Consider the following 19,247-nt stretch of genomic DNA (forward strand, 5'->3'; position numbering starts at 1 on the left):
CAGCGTAACAGGGTTGTAAATCTCGCTGCTCATTTGCATTCAAATACAAAAATGTTTAGTAAGGTGGGTGAATTACAAGGGCAATATGTAATAAAAGCTGTAGAGGACAGAAATAGCATTTTTTTCACACTGTTTCTGCTGAATGATATGATACATAAAGTGATGGCCTAAATGACTCGGATTATGACATGGAGTTATGTTTTTAAAATCCATTCATGGTTTCATCATTTACTGGACGTTTCGAATTATAAATAAGCCGACTGTATTGGTGTTGAAGACATTGATTGCCTTGGTTCCACCACTGTAAAGAAATCGAAGTTTCTTGCAACCTTTGTGTATGCAACCCATTGATATAACCCCTTAAAAAGCATATAGACCACCGGCAGGCCAAACTTCTATCACCAAAGAACAGCCCCACCAGTTTGTACAGAAGTCCCTGTAGTTACTGAGTAATACACCTTAGTGTGTAATAAACCTTGGAGTCGAAAATCAGTGGAATTCAATGCAGTGCAGTTAGCAAGTCTCACATGAGTAGCACTATAAATTTTGAACTGACACACAAGCTCTGGTACACTAGTCATATGTCAGTCTTTGTATACCAGACCATGCCTCATGTCTGGTTCATATAAACTAGCCGAGGCCTTGATAAAGAGCATGGTCATTTTCATCAGCTGGGGCTTTAAAGGTCATTGTAGCATAGCGCTAACAACAGTGGCATGTACAAACAGCCATGTCATTACACATGCTAATCCGCTAACCCCTGAGGCATTTTGCCTGTCAGCGTGCCCTTAGCAGCTGGGCTTAGATCAGGCTGCACAAGCAGCTGTGTGTCACTGTGTCTGTGAGAGCTCTCGGATGAGGTAACTCCACTCAGACGAGTGATTTATGGTGGGAAAACTCTTTTAGGACAGTTTTGGTTCCAGAGCTTCGTCATTGATTGTCATTCACCATGGTTGTTGCCAAGTTTGTCTTTGAGCAGCAGAAAGACATTTTTTTTAATCCCCGCTTATTATCACCATCCTATCCCATACTATCCCCCCGATCACATGATGCTGCCAGTGCTGGTAGGGTGAAGGCTAGCATGCGTTCTTCACCCGAGTCTCCTGAAGCCAATAAAGCACATCTTTTTAGGACTTGGCGCTCCGCTTGGCGGAGAACACTAACTGCCAAATCTGCTATCTCAACTAACAGAAGCCCGCTATGACTAGCATTGTGGCGGTAATAATGGTGGGAGAGGGAGGGCTGTCCTACCCACCCAGACTGAGTGAGGTCAGCTATGTTTTCTGGGACTCCTGGCCACAGATGGTTGTGGCATCACCAGGGATTAAACTGTCGATCTTCCGATACTAGAGACAGCACTTAGACGGTTGCCCCACTCATGAGCCCAGAATATGTGCTTTAATCTGTGGATATGTACAGCTATTTTGAGTAGACCTGCAAAGAACCTCAGCAGTTTTGTACATAGGGGACAAATAATGGGCCTTAATGCAGTTACTAACAGATCCCACCACTGTGTGCATATTATACAAATGTAACTAAGGAATAATGAAATATGCATAGTATCTACAGTAGAGTAGACCTGGAGACTTTTTCTGTATATTGGATAATCACGTTGGATGTCCAATACTTTTTAAATATGTTGTATTAACAGTTCAGCTTGATGTTCTGTTAGACTGAATTGCCATGTGACAATAACAATAACAATAATGTGACTTTGTGACTTTTTTTACATTGTTATTTTATTGTAGTTGTTTATACATCATACTTCAAAAGGATTGGGCATGTCAACTATTTAAATTCATACCTGCCAGGTTAATTTTTTTTCATGGCTTGTGGGCCACATCGCCAATGTTCAGTGTATAGCTGGTATACACTGGAGACCACTCCCCAGCCACTTTTGTGGAGTAACATGTGTACTGTCTTCATAGCAGCTCATTTTTCTGAAAGGTCGATCCTTTGGAAGCTTAGGCCAGCCATTCCAGTACAACAGAACCTCATTCTTTTGGGTCAGCTACAGGTATTGGCAGGCTGGTATTACCCGTAAAAGCTGCCAGTCAGGATCAGGCCATGCTGAACATGAATTGGTATGATTTATAGCACTGACATAGCCTCCTTTTCAAATGGAGGCCTGCGGTTGTCCCTTTTTAAGAGCTCTGGCTCCGAATCTTGTCAGTTACACATTTTCAGCGGCTTATGTTGCTTTAAAGCTCTGCTCTAGGGCTACCTGCTTCTGATGACTGTAGCAGCTGCAAATGCTTTGTTATTTGAATCTGAAGACAGAATTTAGATGAACGGCTAAAGGCCTTCGATCCCGCCAGCTTGTCTTGAACTTGAATTTGTTGCCACTGCTCAGTGCAGAAGAAGCTGAACTTAGGGTGAACTGGGTATGAGTATCTGACGGCTTTCTCACCATTTCTCACCGCTGGCTCTGCATGTGTGAACATGTGCATTCAGTGGAGAGATATGCAGAGTCCTGCCAGCATCCAATGATAGTGTCTTGAGAATATCCTGAGACTTTTGTGGTTAAATATGACTGGGAATGTTGGTTTTTTTTCTTCATGTACCTTTGCTTCAATTAAGCCTCAGACTTCTGTGTGGGAGATTATAGTGATTGAGAAAATGATGAGATGGAGCTTTTGACGTTAGGCTGCATTGGTGAATGATTAGAAAGTGTGCTGTAATGTGTATATAATGTTGGGGTGTCTAGCTGGTCTAATCTGGGGCGGCTGCCAGTTCTCATTGCGCAACAGATCAGAATGAGACCTGTCAGTCACCCTTGATATATGTGTATGTATATGTCCACTGTAGAACCTTATTTGGTCAATGTTCTGTAAGGCCTTGACTCAGAATGTTCCTTTTCGCTGGTTCATCTCCTCAGTGCCTCCCAGTATCTTAGCTGGTCCCCGTGTGATGAAGGTTCAAGTGGAGCATTCTGTAGATCTGCCCTGCGTGGCTCAAGGAGTTCCCAAGCCCTCTGTGAGCTGGCGGAAGGACAGCACCACCCTAGTGCCGGATGGGACTCAGTACAGGTTGTCCACCGATGGAACTCTAACCATCCAACAGGTCTCACTGACCAATGAGGGAGTGTACACCTGTGTGGCCAGCAATCTCGCTGGACAAGACGAGGCCAGCATTCAACTGCAGGTGCAAGGTGAGGCGACACGAGCTGACTTTATTGCCGTTGGTGGTGAAAGGGCATAGGTAAGGGCGATAAAACAACTCACGAAGCACCACACTTCTCTCTGTCTTCTTTCACCTCAGTTCCCCCTGTGGTGGAGGTATCTGAACCCCCTTTCAACAGCCCCCTGCAGGAGAGAGTGGCCAACCAGCGCATTGCCTTTCCCTGCCCTGCCAAAGGTAAGCCAGCATCCTGCAGTCCAATCAGCAGCACGCAGTGTTGAAAGGCATCTTTGTGCCATATACCTTGCTTTTCTCTCCATGTAGGAATGCCTCAGCCAGTGATTAAGTGGTTTAGGAATGCTCAGGAGCTAACAGGCAATGAGCCAGGAGTGTCCATCCTCGAGGATGGCACGCTGCTCATCCTGGCTTCAGTGTCGCCGCTGGACAATGGAGAATATACCTGCATGGCTATTAATGATGCAGGCAGCACTGAGAAGAAATACCAGCTCAAGGTCAATGGTAAGTCACTGGCACAATTTGGGATGTTCAATATCAGATTATTCAATATTTCACATTTACATTTTTGACTCTTTGTCTTCCTTAGTGCCCCCGGACGTGCGGGATAGCGGCCGGTCAGCCAATGTCTCAGTGGTGATGAACCTGCCAGCTACTTTGGTGTGTGATGTCACTGGCGCCCCTCCACCAGTCGTCACCTGGTATAAAGATGGAGTGCCGGTTTGTAACTGTAACCTCCCTTCATTTATTTGCTCGCTCAGCCATATGCAGCATATGAAATGAAAACCTGTTCGCTAATGGAAAAGGGTCAGTGATGCAACCCTCTTGGCTCTGCATTTTACTGCAGCTGCCTCACGTTCCAAAGCACACTGAACCCCATTGCCACCATTTTCATGCGTCTCGGGAGCCTGACATTAGGTGATGTGGCGGGAATAATTGGAATAACGGCTAATGAGAAATAAACACAGACTTTCCTCTTGTACTTAGCGAGACCCATCATGACCGAGTTCACTTTGATGACAGGGCCTGAGCTCCGAAGAGAACGGCCGTAAAATCCAATGTCCCTCATAAAATGCCCTTTATAAGAATCGTTCTCATGAAACTGTGCTCGGTCCAAAAGTGATGCTAGGAAGTCTCTAATCCAGCCGGATCAGCAGCAGGCCATGGACTTTTCTCACTCATATGAATAGATCGGCCTAGTGCTGGCATAGTCGAAGTCTAATATACATAATCATGTCCCAGTCATGTGCCAATTTTCATTGTAGTGATGCTAGTAGCACAGTGTGAGTTTGCCCTGTCTTTTGGCTAGGTGGTTGCCAGCGGTAATGTGCAGATCCTGCAGAGAGGAAAGACTCTGAGACTGCTCAAGGCTGCTGCTGCAGATGCTGGCCGCTACAGCTGTAAGGCCATCAACATTGCAGGAAGCACTGACAAAGACTTCTATCTGGATGTCCTAGGTGAGTCCATATTATACATTGTAGCACTAGCAAATGAGTTACTCGAGTTAGCGAACAAGTATTCTATCTATATTCCAATAAAAATGACTATTTATAAAAGTAGTTGCTGGTAAAAGGACTCAGATCTTAGAATTTGTGATCTTAATATTGAGATTTGACTTTAAGATATAAATATGAACAATGTACAAAGGGGATAAGAACCAAAGGCCAAAAGATGGACAGGTTAATAGAAAGCTTGTTGAAATTGTAATAACACTGCTTTCCACCAACCTTGTTTTTGTAACCTGCTCTATTTGCTAGTTCCTCCAACTATCATTGGAAGCGGCGGGTCGCGTGACCTCTCAGCTATTCTCAATCAGGAGATCAGCTTGGAGTGCAAGGTCAAAGGCATGCCCTTTCCCACGATTCAGTGGTATAAAGACAGAAAGTGAGTCGACCCATCAACCCACCATAAAAAAACAACAACTGCATTGTGTGTCCAGGCCAAAAGCCTCATTCGGAACCTAAAACTGCTTGCACTGTTGTGTTCTAGGCCGGTGTTTTTGGCAGACCCCAACATTGAGGTGTCCGACCAAGGCCAGGTGTTAAAAATCAAGAGTGCCCGTCTGGGAGACCAGGCCCGCTACCAGTGCAGTGTGACCAACTCCGCCGGAAAACAGTCCAGGGACTTCAACCTCAGCATTTATGGTGGGTGTACAATGCAGAAAGCATTACTGGTAATGTATGGGCTTTGCGTCCTTAACACATTAACATGTTTGGCACGGTTGGCTGCAAACTAGAGTCCAGAGTCTGTTTTGATCTTCTGCTTTTCATCATCCAACCAAATTCCAGTGGTTAAAACCACAGTGATTTCCCACCCACGCATCCTCTTTCACTTTCAGTATGTCACATTAAGAAAGAAAAATCGGTTCACTTTAAGCCCTTCCTGTTTAATTACCATGCTTTAGAGGAAACTGTCCCCTTAATACTATATGGAAGGTAGATTTTAGGGTGTTCTGGTTTTCTTCCTACCTCCCAACAATGCTTTGGTTGTGTTCTCAGTGCCGCCCAGTATAAAGGGAGGGAATGTGAGCTCAGAGGTGACAGCTCTTCTGGGTAACTCTGTTACTCTGGAGTGTGAGGCTCGTGGCGTGCCTCTTCCCGCCATCACCTGGTATAAAAACGGAGTGGCGATTCTGTCCAGCAGACAGGCCCAATACGTGGAGCGTGGTCAGTACCTGAAAATCACCCGAGTGCAGGTGTCTGATGCCGGTCACTACACCTGCAAGGTGACTAGTGTGGCTGGCACAGCTGAGAAGGCTTATGAGCTAGACGTGTATGGTGAGTATTTGTTTGTCTGTCTGTCTGTCTATTTATCTATCTATCTATCTATCTATCTATCTATCTATCTATCTATCTATCTATCTATCCATCCATCCATCCATCCTGTATCTCTTTTCTTCTCCAGTCCCCCCCTCCATCACTGGAGGTTCAGATGGCCCAGTGGAGAAAAAGGTTGTGGTCAGTAAAGCTCTGACGCTGGAATGTGAGGCGGGTGGTCATCCACCTCCCTCCCTCACCTGGTTGAAAGATGGCTCACCTGTGAAAGTCGGGGATAACCTGCAGGTTCTAGAACAGGGCCGCAAAATCCAGATCTTCAACGCAGCACCCTCTGACGCTGGCCGATATGCCTGTGTAGCTACTAGTTCTGCAGGGGAAATGGAGATCAAGTATGACGTCAAGGTTTTAGGTATGTATGCACACACACACAGGTATGTTTAAATTTACAACCCCATAAAAATAAAACAAAATATTCTGGGGTGAGTGGCTGCGTTTTTTTCAGAGCCCTCAGAAAATTGTGGACAGTCACAAGGCAGTATGAATGCAGTCACCAACTCAACATAATTAACAAAAATGAATTACAACAAAAAAGAAATGGAACAGTAACTTAATGAAGCTAAGCAAGACACAGGCTCCCTACTTCGCTAAGTAGTGCTAGAAATACAAGTGAATTCAGACACTTATCGACATGCATCAACACCAGTCGCATAATCAAACGTGAGAGTCATGTTTAAAAACTCCATACATTCACACACTGAATTCAGAATCAGTAAAAGCTGTGCGCTGTTCATGGAATAATATTTCACCATTATGTTGCTTAGAAACATCAGCCTCCCATTAACGAACTATGTGAGAAAATATCTGAAATTCACGACGTTCAGTGGCTCGTTACTATCACTTATATGAGCAGAAGTTGGTGGCTCCAGTTTGTTCTACTGTTTGTTGCTTTGTAATGAGACTCCAAGTGCATTGTGGGAGATTGTAGTGCCATCAAAATCACATTGGGTTTCCACTTTATGATTCAGACACTCAAAGAAAAAAGGCTGACAAAGTCAGTTGTACCCTAAAGCGTGAATAGGGAGCCATTCCAGTCACAGCCATTGATTATTTCGTCACATAGCAAAAAATGCATAGCAACACCTAGCAACCACCTGCATTGCAATATCAACGCATATAACAACCTACAAAAAATGACAGTAAACATCATACTACTGCAGTTACCCAGCAGCACAAATCCCCACCACCTGGAGAACCATAGGGGTAGTAACAACATGGAGTGTTATACCGACTGCCTGGCAAAAGTTCTGTCAACCACTTGTGAATTGATGAAGCTGCCCAAGGCATCACATAGGCAGGCTTTTAGGTGATTATGTCATTATGTAATTACTTATGTAATTACTACAAACAATAACATCCAAGGGTTCAACATTCTTTTAAACATTTAGACAGTAACACATGGATCGAATGCTTAGTAATGAAAGTCAAACCAGACCTCCCTAACTGGACCTCATTCCTTTTTTCATGCACCTAATTAGTCAACGTCACTATAATAAACGATGTTACTTTTGTGTCCCCAATTCAACCCACTTCTCCCTCATCTGACTAATTTCTTTGACATGCTTTATGACTCTTCTTGCCAGACTGTCTGTTCGAGCCCTGCATCTCTCATCCACCCACTAGCTCCCAACAAACAGTGAGTGTTAGTGCTTTGGCACTAGGTGCTTGAGAAAAGTTCATTTTCCATTGTGAATCAGAGCGTAACTCTGGTGTCCCACTCTCGCTTGTAGGATTGCCAGAGCAAACTTTGTCCGCACCCCGTGCATTGATCATCTGAGCATCTGGACGCCACCACACTTCTAATACATCTGCTGCGCAGGCCTCAGGCCATCAGTCAGTGCAGATTGTGTAGCGTTAGTGGAATGTGATTGCAGGAAATCGGAATACACAGTGCGGTTAATGAGGGACTGAACTGATTTAAAACAAGTTAGGAAAATGTAGACAAGAGGGGATAAAAGCAGAAAGATTGATGGGACAGATGCAACCACATGCTGTTGTACGAACCTCTGGCACCCCGTCTTCATTTGTTTTTTCTTTGTAAGGAGGAAAACTGTTGATTTAGGGATGCCCACAATACACCACCATGCACGCAAGGCCCATTTATGGCTGACTGAATGGGGTACAGTATGCTGCGCAGTGTAAATGCATTCCAGACCAGAAAATAGTTGTTTTCTATATTATCGTTTAACATTTCTCACACGGCTCCTCAAAATGAGAAAAGTGGGAAAATTTACAGTAAGTGGTTACCACTCCCAGGCAGCTGCTAGGTTGAGGCTATTTAGTCAGTAGAGTAAAAAGTGGCTATGGCTATGGTATTTCAGGTGGTTGCTATGGTGTTACCAGGCGGTTACATTGGTATTGTGTTGTTATGGTGTTTCTTGGCGGTTGTTAGGGTGATTGCTGTGTTGCACAATGTGGTTGGTTGGGTGTTGTACTAGTGTATTTGTGTCATTGTAAGATAAGAAGAATTGCACCCCATTTATTCTTATGGGGGAAATAATCCATTAAACGTTGAAACTGTACACCCAGTCAGAAAGCTGAGTGCAAGCCCACATTTCACAATCAGACTTCAGAGGTTACTAGAATAAAAGGTTAACCATTTAAACAGTGGGCCGAAGATGCTATTACAAACTTCTATTACCAGAGAATAGCCCACCAGTTTGTACAGTGTAATAAGCCTTGTTAAGGAGTGTTAAGGGGTTAAGAATGATTTGTAAGGACCATGATCAGCAGTAACTTAAATGGGTCGGGCTAAATCGGTGAACATACAGTATGTAACTGCATTGGTTTTCATGACCTTACAACTAGACAGTGTGCAGTTCTTGCTTAAGTCTTTAGTTTCCATATGTTTAGAGGATTTCTTTAGTTTTTAGTGATAAAAACCCTAATATTATTCTCACAAATTCTTCTTAGTGAGCAAATGTGTGTGTGTGTCCGTGTCTGTGTCTGTGTGTGTGTGTGTTCAGTGCCACCCACTGTAGATGGTGCAGACGAAAGCACAGATGTCACTGTGATCATCAACAACCTTCTAGAACTGGAGTGCCATGCCACAGGAACACCACCACCCACTGTCACGTAAGGAGCCTTTGCCAACACACCCATATATATACGCCTTAGCTGTATCCAACACTGAGGGAAGATGCTCTAAGAAGGCAGTGTAGAGAGGAGTTACCTGTCCCAAGTCACTGCAGGTATTAGACCCAAAATGTGTTTTTTTATCTTGTCTGTTTTGGCAGCATTTGTTATATTTCATACTCAAGCCTCATAGTTTGGATTGATCTAGTTTGATTTGTTTGCCTCATGGTGGTCTCATTCTTTGGCTCTGACCCTCTGGGCATTGGCCTTCAGCTGCAAAGCGCACATATAGAATCAACACTGCGCCAACACTGCGCCTCTCTTAAACTGTGCAGTTTACAGACAGGTTTGTCTTCTGAACTGTTATTCTGCCTGATTCTGCCTGATACTCTGCCTAATGCCTTTCGTTTTCACTATAGGTGGCTGAAAGATGGAAAACCAGTGAGGCAGGGGGAGGGGGTGAAGATTGCGGTGAATGGTCGCCGTCTCATCATCTCTCGCGCTCAGATTTCAGACACAGCGCTGTTCCAGTGTGTGGCCTCAAATGAAGCAGGCGAACAGGAAAGAGACTTTAAAGTAGCAGTCCACGGTAACAGAGAAGCTCTTATTTTCCCCCAGAATCTTTTGCTTTATTCTGCATGTCATATCGTACATGTCAGTGTGCCTCTTAACTTATACTGATACTGGTGTTATATTAACTGCTTTCGAACGGAGAAGTTTGAAACAGGTAACTATGCTTTGCTGTCATATCTTCAGTGGTCAGTAATGGGCTAATTATTCAGACATTACAATATTACTACAGTCAGGTCCATAAGCATTTGGACAGTGACCACCATTTTCATTCATTTCATAAAGTAATCGGACAAACTGGAAATACTTAGTTTGAATGAGGTCAGGTGAACGAGTCTGCTGTTTGAGAACATTCCATTTCTTTGCTTTAGGAAGCTGCTGTGTTTCTTTCCCGCTATCAGGTTTGCAGCATTTGACTGAATCTGAGCAGAAAGCAGAGATCTAGACACTCTAGACACAGCTCAGCCATACATGCCCTTGCTTTAACAGTGCCTACACCATATTTGACGTGGTATACTTCCAATTATGAAGTTCCTTTCCTTCCCTATAAATCTTTGTTCCAGAACTGGGATAACTTTTTTGAATATTTCATAGCCATCGTCTGTTTTTAAGTGTTTCCAGTGGTTTGCATCTTGAAGCTATCCCTCTGTATTAAATTAATGAAGGTATCTCTTAAATGTGGGCTTTGGCAGTGATACACAACCTCCTTGTGGGTGGTCTTGACTAGACGTAGTGAAGGGGGTTTTCTTCATCGACAGAATTCTGCGACTACTTCACGTTAGTAGTCTTTTGTGGTTTTCTAGGAACAGACCACACCTGGCCATTACACTGTAATCAGTCATCTGTCCAATTACTTTTGAGCCTGTGAATGGAATATTTGGAATGGAAGCTTTTTGAATTAAAGCTAAAAGTCCACATCTTGATTGTTTTGTTTGGTGTGTTGCTGTCCAAATATTTATGGACCTGACTGTAATTAATCCCAGGTTCATGCATAGAATATATTTTACCAACAGTTGCATTTCTGTAATTTGATTGTGATATCTTTCCCTCTCTTGCAGTCCCTCCATCAATCCGATCTACTGGTCCTGCTGAACGCTCAGTGATCCTTCACAATCCAATGAGTCTTCAGTGTGTGGCCAGTGGCGTTCCAGCTCCCAGTATCACCTGGCTCAAAGATGGCCGCCCTGTGGATACCACACAAGGCTTACTGAAGGTCTGTTCCTTTTAGTACCTCAGAAACCCATTATATAGTATGGAGAAAGGGATCTATATAGTACAAAACGTTTGATCCAGTGTGAAGTTGTCATGCTTCGGTAATGAACTACTCACGTACTTAAAAGGTACATTTTAAAGTGCATGATAGTTCATCAGCCACTTCATTAGAAACCCTAACCTTGTAGTTCCACCTTCTCCTTCAGAATTAAAGGGGCCGCAGAGTGAGAAGAAGAGATTCTTAACCCTCACATATCTCAGCTACCAAAAAATAGTTCTTCAGATCCTTCTATGGCATCGCACCCAGAACCCTTTTTAACACCTTTTTAGTAACAGCAGTCTAGCTGTGGATGCAGAATTTGTGTTAGCCATTCCGTATCCCTTCATCAGTGGTCAATTTCTGGCTAGCCACTCGTGGCTGGATTTGATGGTATTGACAATGGCATATAAATAAAACCATACCAACACCACACACATTCCCACCATACATCCATAATGCTGTGGTCAGAACAGCAGTTTCCCTTTCAGCTGAGATTAAACATGAGTGCAGTGATATCCCAGATCTTTCACACATCCCTTTGCCTTTGATATATAGGTGCAATATACAGTTATATGTTTATATTGCATTGTATTTTTTTGTTTTTTGTATGAAATGATGCTGATTCTGCTCTGCATTAGTGCAGCTGAATATCAACCTTCCCTTTCCCTCTCTCTCTGTAATTTAGCTGGAGTCTGCAGGAAGAGTTCTGCATATTAAGGAGGCCAGACTGGAGGATGCTGGCAAATACACCTGTGTGGCCACTAATGCTGCGGGAGAGGCCCAGCAGCACGTTCGCCTCAGTGTTCATGGTATGATATGCGTTATGAAGCACACACAGTCACATACACCTAATCTCGCTCTTTTTGAACGAGCTGCTGACAAAATACCATTGTGCTAATAATAGTAGGTTGGTGTAGCACAGCAGGTAACAACACCGCCCAACCTAGGACAGACTAGTGTTTACATATCTGGCTTGGCGAGCATGCCACTAAGCTTGAGGTAAGTCTCTCTGCATAAGAACATCAGCTAAAGGCCTTTAATGTAAATTTAACACCAAAGCTCACCTATTTTAGCCCGTCCTGCCCAGAAATACACTTTAATAAACATTAAACACTAAGCTTAGGGTTACACAGTAAAAATACAGCCTTAATTAAAATTCTACGCAAAAGTGACTGAATGAAGATTTTCCATCAGTCTAGATAAAAGGTCCAAAGGCTTCCTTCAAGTTGCCATGAATCTATTTAGAACCATTGCCATTACTCTTTTGCCCTTATAGGACCTTTATGATGTTATGCAGACACAATATTTGTAGGTATTTCTCTTATACTCTTTTAAATAAAGGTGCTGTAAAGGGTTCTTTGAGAGATACCATAGAATAACCCTGTTGTGTGTATAAAGAACCTATAAGGAACCTTTACATTGCCTTTCTTTAAACCATTAAAGGGTTCTTTAAACAAATTTCTTCCAAACCTTTCCAAAAATGTTTTTTCTACCACGTCACTCAAAAAACCCTTTGTAGTACCTTTCTTTTTAAGAGTATATTTGAAGATAAGACGCTCTCAAACATATCTAATACACATCCTCACCTTTGACCTGTTCACACAGAGCCTCCCAGCATCCAGTTTGCTGGAGAGATTGTCAATCAAACCATTTTGGCCAAAAACCAAATCCAGTTGCAGTGTAAAGTGACAGGACGTCCTGTGCCTGGTAAGTCCCCTCCCTTTTTTTTTACTGCTGGTTGTCTTTCAGAGGTCAAAATGTCATGCTGAATTTGGGCTCTTGTTGGCTACAGCAATCACCTGGTATAAGGACGGTCGGCCACTGACAAGTGCAGCTGGGGTGAGCATTCTGAACCGAGGGCAGGTGCTGGAGATTGACCGGGCACAGGTGTCTGACGCTGGACTCTACAAATGTGTCGCTGTCAGCGTAGCCGGCAAGGCGGACCTGACGCATAGCCTGCAGGTGTATGGTAAGCTTTCGAATGTGTCCACGGACGTTTGTATACATTTTATACATCATACATTTTAATACTACAACTAAAACAACTGCTACACTGAAATCTCTCTCTCTCTCTGTAACTTCCAGTCCCACCCTCTATCTCCAGTAAAGGCGGGATGGTGACTGTGGTGGTTAACGATCCAGTCAGGCTGGATTGTGAGGCTTCAGGTCTACCTGTGCCCAGTCTCACCTGGCTCAAAGAGGGTAGTCCCGTCTCCAGCTCTTCCAACGGCATCGAGGTAATGCCACCCTCAGGTGCATTTTGGTGCTTTGCCTGCTCCAGTTACAGTATCAAGACTATATATGCTTGTTAATTTACTGAGGAGTCCAATAAGGTGAGGGAGTGTAGGGAAAGGGTTTTATTTTAAATCCTCCCCTCCACGTCATTAGTAAGACCTAACATGTACTGGTTCATATTATGTTCACTATGCATAGTAAGTACTAGTACTGATCACCAGAGGTTTTAGTGGTTTTAGTGGAATGAGCAAAAAGAGTATTATATTAATATTAATATATTATATTATCTATAAATTATATATATATATATATATATATATATATATATATATATATATATATATATATATATATATATAAATGTCACAAATCCATGACATCTGAGCTTTATTTCCAAATAGTAGGGTGAAACCTTTGATAGCTGTGCCAATAGGAAACTCAACATGAGGCTTTTCTAGTTCAACTGTATAACAGCTGAACTAGGGAAGCCTCTATTCCCATAACTAGCAGAGATTGGAGATGTCACTTTCTCCTGAATTGGCTGTTGTGTTTTCCCATGTTGCAGCTTTATTGTGGAAAGGCTTTGCCTCGTGGGCTTTCCCTAGTGGTGATGTACAATTCATGTCCCTCTACCTCACACCACTAGCATGGTAGTGCATGTATGTGGCACTGAAACAAGTTGCTGCTGGGATTTTTTTAGCTAAGAGCAGCTCTGTGGCCTGAAACTGATCACACTGATGAAGGCCTAGAGAGTCTTTACATTTGTAGGATAGTGTGTGACTGTGGTTTGTGTGTTTGTAGGTGTTGTCTGGAGGCAGGGTGCTGTCCTTCAGCAGTGCTCAGGTCAGCGATACGGGACGCTACACCTGCGTGGCAGTAAACGCTGGCGGAGAGCAGCAGAGAGAGTACGATCTGCGCGTCTATGGTGAGATCCTTCTCCCTCGAAAACTCGAAACACATTCAGTCTCAGTCTCATACCATACACATGCAGCATTCCCTAACTAGCTTTTAAAATTCTTTATCGATAAACAGGACATTCTTCTGTGCAGCCTTTGAAAACCTCATTGTGCATTGTGAGTATTAGCAGGTTAGAACCTGAATTAGCTGTGACAGGGTATCGAAACCTCGTGTCCTCAAACCGTCAGCATGTGCTGCTTTGTAGGAGCGATGCATTTCATATTGAATGACTGCTCTTTAAAAGCTTGTCATAAAATTTAGGTCCCTTCTAACCTTTTGTTTATGGTGCAATCAAGAGAAATACTGCTGAAATACTGGCTCGTTTGTAAGGCTTGTCACTTTGTAGGATGAGGTTAATCACCTCCTGGCTCGTGTTGAGAGAGCAGCGTACTGGAAGAATAACATGGTTTTAGCACTGTTGTTGTTTTGAAACTACATTTAAACGCCATAAAAGCCATAAAGTCGTCAAAACACGTGTGCATTGCTTCCACATATTAAAGCTGTGTATAGCAGTGCTGTACCAGTCACCTGCTAGACAGTAGCACACTAACACACTGTACGCAATACTTATTTATGCAGTTGTCTAATCAGCTGATCACGTGACAGAAATACGGTATAATGCACAAAATCATGTTCACATCAACCATCAGAATGGAGAAAACTGTGACCTCAGTGATTATGGCCGCTGCATGACTATTTATACAGTATGCAGTTCTGTGGTGTGGTGATGAGCGAGGTCTACAGTAAGGCTACAATAACTCGGATCACCACTCCGTAAAACTGTGGTGATCGGAAAAGCATCCCAGAATGCACAGCACATGCAGCATAGAGCTGGATGGGCGACAATAGCTAAAGACCACGTCAGGTTTCACCTCCGTCAGACAGAAACAGATAGCTGAGGCTACAGTGGCTCAGCACAGGCTCACCCAAACTGGACAATTGAAGACTGGACTGCGGACTGCTTGAATTTGCGGACCCAACTTGCTCTGTGTGAATAGTCCAGGCTGATGGAGGTGGTGTAATGGTGTGGGGGATGTCTTCTTGGCGCACTTTCGGCTGTTAATACCAGTCAGTCATTGCTTGGATGTGTTGTTATGTGCTGTTTCTCAGCCACCCTTGATGCTCCTCACCAGTGCACACTTTCCGACCACAGACCTGCTGTTGAGCAGGTATTTTTTTGGGTGGTGGACCATTCTCAGCACAGCACTTACACTGACATGGCTTTCTATGTGGAGCTCTTTTTATAGTGTAGTACAGTATCAAGATGGAATGACCACAATATTCCGTGAATCTGTGAAACAATACATCATAAATCAGATAGACAAAGTAATGTGAGTGGACCTGACAAGACAAGGACATTGACGTGTTATGATAAACATAGTTTGAATGGTAGTGGCACTACAAACACAGCATAGTGGCAGTACCCTGATACCATGTCCATGATGCTTGCTTAAATGTATCATTTCATATTTATTTGTGCTTTCAGTGCCACCTAACATCATGGGGGAGGAGGTGAACAGCACAGTTCTGATCGGGCGTTCACTAGAGCTGCGCTGCCAGAGCGATGCCATCCCCCCGCCCACTCTAAGCTGGCGTAAAGATGGAAGGCCGTTGTACAGGAAGCCAGGAATGACTGTGTCTGAGGACGGCAGCGTACTGCAGGTGGGATTTACCATTTCACACTTCTTTAATCCAGCTACCGTTTAGTTTCCATCAATCCATCCAATCCATGCAATTCTCAGTGAATCGGCTTAATGACTAGTTTAATGGTCAATCTGAATGATGAACAGGGAAAACAACAAACCAAGGACTGGGAGGAACAGAGCTTGGGGGTGACCAAGGGAAAACGGGGGAAACCAAAAAAAAGGGGGAAACCAAAAACCACTGAGCAGTGCTCAGGAGGGAACAGGGAGAATAAACTCAAACGAAAACCACAAGCTGTGCTTGGAAGAGATGACTAGGGGGAAAAGGGACAGTAAAAACAGGGGAGAACCAAAACTCGAAGCAGTGCTTCGGCAATAGGGGTCTTACCAGGGACAAGGCAGGAACAGAGAAGGTTTCTCCTTTAGCAGAGCATGGAGAACGCTACAGTGTTAGAGCGTGAGAGAAAGGCATATAGTAATCAGGCGAAGTCCCAGCTCCTCCTTTGGGCAGAGGGCTGGAGTCCTGGGAGCGCCCCGGGGGAGAGCGGGATAACGAGTGCCTGACACATCACAGAAAAAGAGGAAATCCACACCAGCAGGATCTTAAAATGCATGTACATTTGTAGTTACAAAAAAAAATGCCCATAATACTTATTAAAACGCTTGCGCATGAAAGTAAAAGTACACATGAAATAGGAATTTCACCAAAACAAATACGCAAATATAGAAGCAAGCCGCAGTATTGAATTTTTTTGTAAGTCACGCTACACTACGTAAGACGTTAAGTACCAGCAGGCACAACATTTGTTTGCACAACATTGGCTGTGCCTAGTGAACAGTTCACTAAAACTGCCTTTTCTGACAGCTTTTCCTGATTCGGACTGATTTGTATCCTATGATCTAAGTGAAAACACAGTTCCATATAAATGTGACCCTATTACAGAAGAATTTATGCTTTTCCTAAAGCAAAACTAGCAAGCATTAGCATTAACATCGAATTGGTACTCATGTTACCTTCAAAATGAATGATTTCCAGTAAACACTGCTGTCTGATGATATACAGTCATATGAAAAAAGTAAGACACCCCCAAAAAAATGTTTTCAACATTGTTTCAAACGTCTGCATTTAGCAAATAACTAAACAAACAAACTAAAGAAATATCTTTTAAAAATCTATTGTAAAAAGTATTGGCATTGCCTAATTTGAATGGTCCATTGTAGATGCCTCGTTGAACTCTAAGCTGTCTATCTGTCTATTGAATGTAACACTACATTAGGGTTAGGGTTAGGGTTAGGATTTAGGGTTGATTTAAGATTAAAGTTAAGGTTAAGGTCTTCGACACAGTGGTGGCATCTGCCATCTTTTATGGAGTGGTCTGCTGGGGCAGTAGCATCTCGATGGCAGATAAGAAGAGACTGGACAAACTCATAAAGAGGGCCGGCTCTGTCCTGGGGTGCTTCTTAGACCCAGTGCAGGTGGTGGGAGACAGGAGGATGACAACCAAGCTGGCATCCATGCTGGAGAACAGCTCCCACCCCATGCATGAGACTCTGGCAGCACTGGGCAGCTCCTTTAGCGACAGACTGCTTCACCCCAAGTGTGTGAAGGAGCGGTATCGCAGGTCCTTCCTTCCTGCTGCCGTCAGACTGCACAACCAACACTGCTCCCAACGGACCACATACACACACACTTAACTACACACACACGTTCATGTTCAGGGAATACTATGTGCAATATCCCATCCCCATGTGCAATTAAGAGTCTTTTACTGTAAATAATATTGTTTATTGCTTTTTAAATTCTTATTTATATTGTGTATATAGTGTAAATTATTTATCCAAATTTTTTGTAACTGAGTGTCCTGCTATCCCTTTCTGCTGCTACACTGTGAATTTCCCCACTGCGGGACTAATAAAGGATTATCTTATCTTATTTTAGGATTAAGATTAGGGTTAGGGTGTAGAGTTCCACTCATCTACAAGGCATCTGTAATGGACCATTGAAGTAAAGGGACAGCAATGCAACTGATTGAAGTGCAGTTTTCTTGATGAAAACTGATGAATGGGGTAGATGATAGCTCTGATTGCCTGGCAGCAGGTGGTCGATAGTCTGTAACTGGCCAGTAGTAGAACGGTTGTTGTTTCTATGAATGTGGGCAATGAGTGTTTAATGATGATTTGATTTGCATGCTTTTGTATTTGCAGATCGCGAGTGCCCAGTTGCAGGACACAGGCAGGTACACGTGTGAGGCCACCAACATAGCCGGCAAGACGGAGAAGCACTACAACCTGAATGTACTGGGTGAGATGCACTCACAGTGCAAATCTTTAGTGACGCTAAACACTCGCACACACAGTGTCGGCATGGTAACACACTTGCTGTTCTAATAGAAAAGAGTTTGCTGGGTGTGCCGAGTGGAGATGCACTGTGGGTGATGATGTCACTGGCAAGTTCATGATATAATGCTGCACCACCCCGCTCCCCTCTCTCTGTTTATCATCTTAATTGACCATGTATGAGAAAGAGCACTGGGCTCTGTGGCGAGCTTTGTTTCTGCTCCCAGTCCAATGAGGATAAAGCTGAGTAATCCTGCCCCCCTGCCAGTGTTCTGCTCCCTAATGTTTGAGTGGGACTGACAACATTATTTATGCTTAATCAAAAGTGTAGAAGCATGTTGTATGCGTGCACATTAATGGACAAAAGTATTGGGACATCTGCTCATTCATAGTTTCTTCTTAAATCAAAGGTATTACTACTGGACTACTGTCCAGGGAAGGAAGGTTTTACTAGATTTTGGTTAATTGCTGTGAGGAGATTAATTGCATTCAGTGATATGAATGTTAGTGAGCTCAAACAATGTTCTTTTAATCCACAATTTGAAATAATATGTACATAAAAAACAACATAGAATTCTTATCAATATCATTTTTTCATTCAGTAAAATGCGACTGGGTATTAAATTTCATCCTAAAATGACCACAGCTATTCATCTGGTCACGTTCCTAATGCCATTTAATCTGAAATAGCCTTTTCTTTGCATTAATAGAGTAAAAAAAAAACACTATTATTGTATTTTGCGTGACGGGGTTGTTGGGTTGAGCATAATGGACCGGTCTTACATTAAAAAAGCAACAAATATGATGATCTCAGGACTCAGGACTCTCAGATATCACTTAAAGCAACAGTACAATATTTATAAGATAACTAGTTATTGTGGTGGGGTGGGTACTCTTGGCACTCATTGAGAAGTATTATTTTTGCATATACCTTGCTAACCATACTTGGCTAATAGCTTTAAGCTTTGGAAACACATTTTTGGCATTTGTTTAGAATGACTCAAAAACAGCCAAGAGATAAAGAAAGGTCAGAAAAAGGTCATCTAAAAATGTATTCCAACTGTTGTTTGTGCATAAATCCCCATACAGTATACTCAAACTTCACAAATTACAAAAAAGATATGAATAAGATGTGGAATCTTTAAGATTGGGATCGGATTCAATGTAGTGTAGCAGCTACAGTCATAAATAATAGGGACGACAGTAGAA

At 43.1% G+C, this 19,247-nt stretch overlaps 1 protein-coding gene across 1 annotated transcript in view; it reads left to right on the top strand.

Moving 5' to 3' along the window:
• The window catches only part of hmcn1 (hemicentin 1), a 120,797-nt gene that overhangs the window by 60,175 nt on the left and 41,375 nt on the right, over positions 1-19,247 (top strand). Inside the window, exons 24-42 of the mRNA XM_072678767.1 lie at positions 2,879-3,151; positions 3,262-3,357; positions 3,445-3,639; positions 3,725-3,855; positions 4,445-4,592; positions 4,893-5,019; positions 5,125-5,279; positions 5,634-5,912; positions 6,040-6,321; positions 8,936-9,044; positions 9,464-9,633; positions 10,673-10,827; positions 11,552-11,675; positions 12,472-12,573; positions 12,659-12,835; positions 12,952-13,103; positions 13,903-14,026; positions 15,545-15,720; positions 17,907-18,003. Coding sequence (XP_072534868.1) covers positions 2,879-3,151; positions 3,262-3,357; positions 3,445-3,639; positions 3,725-3,855; positions 4,445-4,592; positions 4,893-5,019; positions 5,125-5,279; positions 5,634-5,912; positions 6,040-6,321; positions 8,936-9,044; positions 9,464-9,633; positions 10,673-10,827; positions 11,552-11,675; positions 12,472-12,573; positions 12,659-12,835; positions 12,952-13,103; positions 13,903-14,026; positions 15,545-15,720; positions 17,907-18,003 — 3,072 coding nt within the window. The remainder of the gene's footprint in view (positions 1-2,878; positions 3,152-3,261; positions 3,358-3,444; positions 3,640-3,724; positions 3,856-4,444; positions 4,593-4,892; positions 5,020-5,124; positions 5,280-5,633; positions 5,913-6,039; positions 6,322-8,935; positions 9,045-9,463; positions 9,634-10,672; positions 10,828-11,551; positions 11,676-12,471; positions 12,574-12,658; positions 12,836-12,951; positions 13,104-13,902; positions 14,027-15,544; positions 15,721-17,906; positions 18,004-19,247) is intronic.

The sequence above is a fragment of the Salminus brasiliensis genome, chromosome 1, assembly GCF_030463535.1.
Source record: "Salminus brasiliensis chromosome 1, fSalBra1.hap2, whole genome shotgun sequence".
Taxonomy (NCBI): Eukaryota; Metazoa; Chordata; class Actinopteri; order Characiformes; family Bryconidae; genus Salminus; species Salminus brasiliensis.